This window comes from Larimichthys crocea, chromosome XIII (genome assembly GCF_000972845.2).
Source record: "Larimichthys crocea isolate SSNF chromosome XIII, L_crocea_2.0, whole genome shotgun sequence".
In the NCBI taxonomy this organism is placed as follows: Eukaryota; Metazoa; Chordata; class Actinopteri; family Sciaenidae; genus Larimichthys; species Larimichthys crocea.
The window spans coordinates 27,168,254-27,178,228 of NC_040023.1; the positions used below are offsets into that span (position 1 = coordinate 27,168,254).

General features: G+C 42.0%; 1 protein-coding gene across 1 annotated transcript; it reads left to right on the forward strand.

Annotated features, from left to right (window-relative positions):
- The first annotated feature begins 4,398 nt into the window (after positions 1 to 4,398).
- Positions 4,399 to 7,340, forward strand: kcns2 (potassium voltage-gated channel modifier subfamily S member 2). The gene is made up of 2 exons (XM_010746598.3): positions 4,399 to 5,150; positions 5,432 to 7,340. Exon 2 carries the CDS (start codon positions 5,434 to 5,436, stop codon positions 6,871 to 6,873), a length of 1,440 nt encoding a protein of 479 aa, XP_010744900.1. The 5' UTR covers positions 4,399 to 5,150; positions 5,432 to 5,433; the 3' UTR covers positions 6,874 to 7,340.
- Positions 7,341 to 9,975: the final 2,635 nt, after the last annotated feature.

The window sequence follows — 9,975 nt, forward strand, 5'->3', positions numbered from 1 at the left end:
AAACAGTTTGAATGATTAAGCATTCAGTAATTGATTGGTCTTTTTGGAGCTCAGAGCAGTACCTTATTGAGAAACCTTCACTACTCCAGTCTCATAACATCCACTATGAATTATCTTAAGAGTTCCCCTGGAAATCAACTTAACTGAAAGATATTGGCAGCAAGGCTTTGGTTTCAACTGTCAAAACCTACACATCTTTTTGTTGCAAAGGTCAGCCAGAATAATTTGTTTCTCATGAGTTAAGGTCAAAGCATGAGATTTAAGACATATATCATTTTAATACTGAGGACATTTTATTTCCTTTATCTACTGTTCAGCTGTCGGTGCTGAGACACGGCAATAAAGCTGTCTTTTATTTTATGATTAAATTTATACTGGGGTTCTGAAAAAGTCTCCATCAAAAGATATTAGATATGAATGAAAGCCTGCCAAGAGTGTGCAGAATTCAAATGACTGTGATTTAAAATGCAGGAGGTATTTTATGTAACCAAAAAAGGTTCTGAATACACAGTTTTTTCGTAGCTTTTGCAGCTTGGCCCATGATAATACCACAATATTTACGACTCACAATTGTTTTGAACATTACATTGCTAATTTGCAATGATGAAAAGTAACTAAGTACATACTGTACCTACGTAAGCACATTTTTTAGGTGCTTGGACTTGATACTTGGTATTTCCATTTTATATTACTCATATATTCCTTTAGTTATTGGTTAATGGTTATCCCATATTTTACAGAAAAGACAAGAGAAAAGAAAGATCTGTGTTTTTTCTTCTCTTCTCCACCATTAATATTCTCATGACCCCTCAGATTTATCGTGTCACCCGTTGGAGGAAGCCGGATGCTAGGCTCAGAAATCCTGGACTAAATTAGCTAAATGTTATGAAGTAGTTAGAATTAGCTTCACCTACATCAGCTATAACAATAAAATGCATCCTACAACAGACCGATGCATTTGTTCTAACAATCTAGTAATGTCTATATCTTGAAAGTTTTCTTTTACTGAGCATACATTGTGATAATACCTCTGTGTTTTTATTTTAGGAATTTGAATGCATTGCTTTTACTTGTAATAGTATGTTTTAACATTAATGTATTAGTACTTTTGCTTAGATATAGGATTTGAGTACTTCTTCCATCACTGGTAGCTTGTTGAATATATCGTATAGTTGAATATAGCAAACTTGCCATGATAAACAGACTGAGGGATTTCTTTGAAAAGCAAGGCCTGTTATCAATAAGAGAGCAGATTTAAGCTGGCTTGTTGAGGAATAAGCTATGAGGAATAGTTCCTCCTCCACAAAGCAGCACATTAAACTCAACCATGTGGGAGAAGAATGAATCAAAAGACGCCCAGTTCAATGAAAAGCAGAAAGTGAATAATCTGCAGATGATAGTCTTGTTCGCTCAAATAATTTAGAACGAACCGCCTCAGTTATCCTAAATAAAGTTCTGATGGCATTCGTTATTACGAGCATCAAGCTCCTTCACCCATGTTAATGAATTCTGAGGAGGTATGTGTGTGTGCTGTCAGAGATACCATGGAGGACTGATGGAGCTCTCCAAGCAAGAGGACACCCATTATTTCCACATTAATCAGATACACAGAAAATTAACATTTCCCATCAGGTAAAGGATAAACACTGACTGTCACCTAATAAGGTAATCCTCAGTGCTGTCACATTCAAATGTGCCACAGTAAATGTCATTTTCTACATGGGATTATAAAGCATACCCACACAGAGAGAGGAAATACGATAAGAAATAATCAAAATACGCAGACCACAAACATCAAGGAATCTCAAGGAACGATGCATGATACCCAAGCACTCAATAAGACCCTGCTGGACGAGGATAATGATACAGTAAATAGGATTATAATCACTGCACAACATTCCCACACAACCACAGATGGATCCCACAAGTGAGGGGTATTAATAAGAAAAAGTCTGTAATTTCACAATATTATAATCAGCAGAGAGTGCTCGTGTGTGCTTTCAGGGCTCTTGTTAAGCTTCCCAAATCCTACAAATCTGCTGTGTGAGGGTGTAGAGGATCTGTAGAGGCCTATGACACGGGATACAATACCATATTTAGAGTACCTGAAGAGCATAGGTTTACGTTTTAAACCCATAAAAGCTGAATGAGAAGATGATGTGTGTGAATATAACTGCAGGGACTAAATCTGTACATGCAATCTCATGGATTTACATGCTCATGAAATGTGATTAATTAATGTGCTGGCTGCCTGGGAGTAAAAAGAAAATGGGGGTGAACGATCCTATTTAGGAGTAAACAGTTCCAGTGTTGCCTGCAGCCTCTTGTTATATATTACCAGATGTGTACTGCAGTATAATACAGCAAGTGGGAAATTGCTTCCAATGATCCTAAATGTGTTTTCAAATGCAGCTACAGCCTGACGTGTTTAACAGGGCAGCCAGTAAATGACATCAGAAAGAAGAAATGATCACAGTAGCACAATTAAGGGACCAATAGCAACTTCACTTTAGGTCTTCTCATTCAGCAGAAGATGAAGTGCTACAACTTTTATCGTGTCTACTTGAAACTGTGTGCTGGGACTGTAAATTGTCCATATGTACTTTCCAAACAGCACAAACCCAAAGAACTAGTATATCGACTCCAGAGCTCAGCTTGCCGTGAACTTCTGGATGTAATGAACAATTTACCAGCATCAAACCTTTCTTATGTACAAAATGCCCAACTGATGTTGTTCTAACAAGCATGCACCCGATGAGATATAAGGCAGGTTTTACCTCCACAGCTATTACCTCCATTAGACAATATGGACGTGTACAAGAAAACCTTCAGCATTTAATCAATAAAAGCAAGGCTGTCCTGCAAGGCTGCAGCTAGCTTTAACACTGGCTTTGTGTTGTGCCAGACAGGGCTGTTAATGATGTTGCCACTGAATTGATAAAAGGGGATTCAGGTAATGCTGGAGATGGTGGTGGTGAGTGTTGAAAGCGAAGGATCAAACAGCACGGTTCTCATATACTCTGTAGTATTAGTGAGGGTTAGTGAGGAGACATCTGCAGCCATCGATCCACACAAGATGACAGTAAATATGTTGTGATCAATAACCAAAGACTCAGCAATCAATTGTAACATCTGGCCTCACATGTAACAGGCAATTACAATATTTACAGAAAACAACAGCAGTGTTTGTCATCCCTGCTTCGGTGCTTAAAATCTCTTTTTTTGGGGTGTTCTAACATTTACTGTATGATACTGTATTGTATTTTTAGTAAGCTTAGTTTCATTTTATTATAATATTAAAGGGTACTCTGGAGATTTTAGACATTAAGTTTAGGGAATTTCTCAGGCTGTTATATAATGTCTTCTGTGACTCAGGAGGAGCTTCATGATGTTTGAACCATATATATCAATGTATAAACATGGAGTCCATATCTGTGACGTTTCTGAAGAGCCACTGTAAAGTTCAGAATCTGGTGGCTCTGGCCATCGCCATCTACTACATCCAGGCTAATCTAAAAATGGGCAAAGACATGGCTTGTAGGTGGAGCTGAGATGGGCTGAATGATACCACCTGTAATGGCACCCACCTGTCAATCAAAGTAGCCACCCTTTTTAAATTCTGCATACCTAATATCATTTGAACAGGTGAGTTGTATACAAATCCACCTTCAGGACAGTTGTCATGAACAGGAACAATTAGCATAGAGACTAAAATCGCCTTTGTACCAGGCTGTAAACATGTTTATTTCTGTGGTGAAGTTGGACATTTGGACATGGAGACTAACTCGTTTTATAGCCAGCGGAAAGTGGCCGTTTGAAGTACTACAGTTTTTGGCACTTCCACTTTGGCTTCACTTCACAGCCACAGAGGTTACTGCTTGGTCAAAACCCCTGTTGATGCTCAACACATAGCAGGCTACCTGAGTTACTATGCACCTGATGTTAATGACGCTGCTGTGGTGGAATGTAAAAACTGGATGCTGTCTTTAGGGGGATTTCCCCATTCTCATTCCTGTATACCATATATGATTCTCTTGCTTATGTATGATATGGCCCCATCCCCTGTTCTTCTTGTTGTTATGGTTGTTTTTTTCTAGGACAGCACTGTGTGTTTGTTTGTGACTGTCTATGTTGGTTTGTGTTAATGTAAGAAAATACAGCAAAGGAAGGTTAACTGAGTTGCATCATAGGATTTGTAGAGGTCGACCCATACAAAGATTTAAAGTCAAAACATCTCGACCATTCTTGTTTTAAACGTGTTTTCAGCCTTTTCAAAAACAATGGAGCAGAGTTGCATCACAATGTCTTAGTCTCATTCCTTTATTCTTTGTTTTATTCTCTGTAACTCTCTTGTGATCTTATTATATGATGTTTGCTTGGTAAATCTCCCGTGGCATGAGTAATGTGAAGCTTACGGAACAAAAGTTTCTGGCATCAAGCGGTCATTTTACACCTCGCAGTTTATTTTGATGACACTTGATGTTGTGTTCGTGCTTTTGCGCGTGTTAGTTCGTTGGTGACTCCCTCTCCTCCCGGCGCTGCGCCTCGCCCCTCAGCAGCATGATGCTGAGATCACTTGGGGAGGGCGGCGCAGAGGGGAGAGCTACGTGTTGCTGCGCAGCAACAGATAGAGAGAAGAGGGAAAGAGATAGATAGATAGATAGATAGATAGAGAGAGAGAGAGAGAGAGAGAGAGAGAGAGAGAGAGAGAGAGAGAGAGAGAGGAATTCCCTCGCACAAGCCAGGCTGCTGCCAGGGCGTGTATTATCAGTCTCTATGGCTCCCAGAATTTGCTGTTATAAATGCAGCCGGTACCTGTAGCTGAAGGAGGCGTAAATCCCAGTGGACTCAGGATGTAAGGACTTGCCAGCTGCTACGACCCTTCGGGTGTATTTGAGGAAATAGCATCAATTTATTCTTGTCTGGGGGCAACATCTTTTCACATCGCGCCGTCTCCCTTTGGAAGAGACTTCCTCCTTTGCCCAAGCTGAGAAAAATCAACCTGACAGAGACGCGCCTGTCTGGACTCCTGGGAGACAGAGGTCTCCGCGTTTATTATAGGGCCACAACTTGGCCACAAACTGCAATATGCCGAGTTGAAATGTGGAGTCTTCTTGAAGGGAGATCCGATAAACTGACCACGTTTTAAAGTAAGTTCCTTCTTTGTTTCTTTGTTTCACAGAAGCCAAATGTCTTCGTGTATTTGGGAGAAGACACGTGCTTTTAACAAATAGGCATTTATTTTGTCTTTTACTTTAAAAATCAAGTGTGGCGTTCATCCAAATCATAATGTGAAATTCAAAATAACTCCCGTCTTCTTGTCTATGAACGTGCGCTCCTCTCTCTGTGCTTGTACTGACTCTCTTTCGGCATTTTTGACTGTCACTCTTCCTTTCTCTGTGTGCGTCCCTCTCTCTGTCCCTCTGTACAGACATGACAGGTCAGGTCCTGGGGAAACCGCTCAGCGGGGCTCACATAGATGACAACGCCGCCATCCGCATCAATGTGGGCGGCTTCAAGAAGCGTCTCCAGTCCGACACTCTCTCCCGGTTCCCCGAGACAAGGCTTGCGCGTTTACTCCACTGTCAGTCCAAAGAGTCCATACTGGAGCTGTGCGACGACTACGATGACACAGAGAAAGAGTTTTACTTCGACAGAAATCCGGCGCTCTTCCCCTACGTGTTGAATTTCTACAACACGGGGCGTCTGCACGTCATGGCCGAGCTGTGCATCTTCTCCTTCAGCCAGGAGATCGAGTACTGGGGCATCAATGAGTTCTTCATTGACTCTTGCTGCAGCAGCGCCTACCACTGTAGGAAAATGGACCAGGATCGGGACGACTGGGAGGACAGGAGCGATGAAGGGAGCACCACTTCATCGTTTGACGAGCTGTTGGAGTTTTACAGTGACGCTACCAAGTTTGACAAGCAGCTGCTTGGGAGCGCACGAAGGCGCGTCTGGTTAATGCTGGATAACCCCGGCTACTCCGTGGCCAGCCGCCTCATCAGCATCCTTTCCATCCTGGTGGTGCTTGGCTCCATCGCCACTATGTGTATGAACAGCATGAACGAATTCAGCCTATTGGACAGTGAGGGGCAACCCACAGAGGACCCCCGTTTCGAGACTGTGGAGCACTTTGGCATCGGCTGGTTCACTCTGGAGCTGGTCGCCAGGTTCGTAGTAGCGCCGGATCTTCTGCACTTCTTCGAGCACCCGTTAAATCTGATAGACTTGGTGTCCATACTTCCGTTTTACCTGACGCTTCTCATAAACCTGGTGGTGGAGAGCAGCCCTGCGCTGGCCAACCTGGGACGAGTTGCTCAAGTGCTGAGGTTGATGAGGATTTTCCGCATCCTGAAGCTGGCACGTCACTCCACAGGACTACGCTCCCTGGGGGCCACCCTAAGGAACAGCTACAAAGAAGTGGGCCTGCTGCTACTCTACCTAGCCGTCGGGGTGTCATTCTTCTCCGTCATGGCCTACACGGTAGAGAAAGAGGACAGTGAGGATCTCTCCACCATCCCTGCGTGCTGGTGGTGGGCCACCGTCAGCATGACCACCGTCGGGTACGGAGATGTGGTGCCAGTGTCCATAGCGGGCAAGCTGACAGCCTCAGCGTGCATCTTAGCCGGGATCTTAGTGGTTGTGCTTCCGATTACGCTCATATTCAATAAATTCTCTCTCTTCTACAAGAGACAAAAACAGCTGGAGATCGCGATGAGAAGCTGTGATTTCGACGAGGGGATAAAAGAGGTGCCCTCGGTCAACTTGAGGAACTATTACGCACACAAGGTCAAATCCCTCATGGCGAGCTTGTCAAACATGAGCCGGAGTTCACCCAGTGAACACAGTCTGAATGAATCAATACACTGAAAACGGTTGTATCAAACCGACACCCGGTCAGTTTGGGTGACACTGTTCATTCAATGTGGCTGCATGAGGAGCTGTCCAGAGTGCTGAAACCTCTGGGTGGAAAAAATGCCCACTTCCTTCCACTGATGTCCGACCATTTGCCTCTCTGTAGCTCAGTGCAATAACGTGTTTATATGTGTCAGTCACACTGAGAAAGTCAGCAAATGTACAGGACAGCCTGAATATGATATCTCACTGTGCGTTAGTTTGGCCTGTCACCAAGTAGGCCTCAAAAGTGGCCACATAAGATTAAAAAAAGACAGAGAATGCTGTAGATGTTTTACAGTCCTAGGTGGTGTCACACTGTAGTCCCCCCTCCAGCTATACTTGTTGTGATCAAATATGTTTCAAGAATGTTGATGTGTAATTGTTATGTTGCAACAAGATGACTTCAGATGTGTGGTTAAAGCAAACTGTATTAAACATAAAAATACACAACACACTTCTTCATGTTTTTCATGTGCAGACTGAGGGTTTTAGCATCTTGCTGAGCGTGTCTTACTGATTGAGACGACACATGTAAGCCTGAAGGGGTGTGACGATGGATTTATAGTAGTGACTGACACAATATTTGAAACAGTTTGACAGGCATGGCAACAACCATTCAGAGCTGACATGTGGAATACATTTATTGTTTATTTATTATTTGAAGATTTGATTTTGTGGTTGAGTCACCATTTCAGTGGTCCAAAATCTGTGTTTTTAGAAAATTCAGATGTAAGGTGGCTACCACTGCCTGTTGCCAGATATACTGTAGATCCTTTTTCCTTTTTCATTGTTACATTTAATTTAAATCGTCTTCCATTCTACACCCTGTCTCCAGCATATAAACCTGGAAGATGAATGCTGGGGATAACCTGCATCTATCGCATTTTTAAATCAAATCTCAAGGCACCTGGATACATCTAGTGTTTTTATTCCCCCAGGATGGAGTGAAGTGTTTGTTCTCTCTCACTGGTTGCAGTTGCATGAATACAACAGAGAGCACTCACTTACAGTCATTGATTTCAGTTTAAAGGATAACAAGACATTTGATACAAGTAGACATCGGCTCTAAAAAACTCAGTTCTATTCTTATCTCGTATTTCTCTGCAGTTAGCTGCAATGATTTCAGCTTTTGATTTGATTTTGAAGTTTGAACAGATGACGGTTATTGTTTTGAGCTGAATTTTCTCATTAAGATAGTTCCTATTGGAAAAAAAAACAGCACTGCAGCGCCTCTATGACTGTTTCTTTTTCTCAAGTTAGAGATAATTCATACATTTATGCACATTTAAAAGACTCAAGAAATCAACTCAAACTAATCTGCTCCACTGGTTGGGGGATAATTTAAAATCGTTGTCTCCTCCACATTAATATGTGTTGACAGGCAGAAGTATCGTACATATTGGTACTCACAGCTCATTACTTTGAGCCTGCAAAAGCACAGATTGCTGCCTGGTGGCAGGAAGTTCCAAAGAATTCCCAGAGACGAAAATAAAATTAGTTTAACGTTACCTTTTTTATTACAGAAAATGTACTGTATAAACTTCTCAGTGAAAAAGCTCTTGGGTGTACATCTAAAATTATAACAGCATCAGAACAGTGAGGTTTGATTAATTCATGGGATGATTGGAGAAAAACCGAGTGGCACAGATGTAATTTCCATGCACTTCAGCAACAAGGTCATGCTCACTTGAAACTCCAAATGAGAAATCCACATATTGCTAGTTGTTTTCCAAGTATTTCTGGGGAGCTCATTTGAAATAATATTTACCCTCAGAGGCCAATTACAACAGTCTCCTTTTGTTTACTCCTAAACCTTTAAAGGCTTTTCCCCCCGAGAACAAATCCGAAACAGCACACAGTGATAAACTAGAATGGAAAAATCAGTAAATGAGTTCACAGTGACGGTGGGTGACATTTTAACATATCAACAGAGGCCACAAAAGAACATTAGATAACCTTTTTTGTCCACAAGAGAGGAAAGTTATTATAGAATTTGGAGAAAGAGCTAAATGTTCTTTAGGACTGAAAGCGTAAGAGAAACAGTAACAAGATTACTAGAATTGGCCAATGTCATCTAAGTCCAAAAGTCAGTTTTGTGTGTGTGTGTATGTGTGTGTGTAGGTCACTGTGACTCTGTGAGGAGGAAGATGGAGATGTCTGGCCCCTCCGCAGCCTCCTCTTGGCTCGCCTGTATCATTACACTCTGACTGTGGTGATAGATGTAAGGAGGGCCCAGATCCTGCCTGGCACACAGCTGAGTACAGATGGCAGCTCAGGTCATTAGAGGAAGGCCATGGCAAAGAAGTCTGCTGTCCTCCTTCACACCAGTAACCAGCAAAGCCTGAATCCATGTCCAGCCATTTCTTTTGATCATCAAGACTCTTCATGCAGAAAGAAAAGGGCACTTTGGGGAGTTTTAAAACATTAGTCTCACATGTAATCATGAAGCTTTTATAGGTGTACTTTATAATCAGGGTTGGTTAATTATTTTATAATTACTATTAAAAGAAGCCCTCTTCTGTGACATAAAAAAGGGCTTCCTGTAAAGTAAACTAAGCATTGGCTTATTTGTTCCTTTTACTTTTGGTGTAAACAAAGACAAGAGAGGAAGATCATGAAAAGAAAGTGAAAATTTGATTGAAACCTTTTTCTGGTTACAGGAAGCTGCAGCAATCCATCAAAACTCCAAATTCTTTGTTAGGATACCTCTGAGGATGATAAAATCCTACACCTCCCATGCATTCATCCAGCCATTAAAACAGTTAAGGCTACTCCACAGGTCTCTGATATGTATTTGTGTGTGTGTGTGTGTGTGTGTGTGTGTGTGTGTGTGTGTGTNTGTGTGTGTGTGTGTGTGTGTGTGTGTGTGTGTGTGTGTGTGAACGTATTGTACACAAACATACCAGACAGCATGTCTAATGGGGAACTTATTGAAGCTGGCAGCACAAGCGTCATCTCCAGTCTGCTCTGTATCGGTGATATAAAACTCTGTTACTAAGCAGGCGTTCCGTGTTGTTGCACATTACCATCTGCTACTATCCTTTTGCTCTAAACAGTGTGGGAAGATTGGATCTT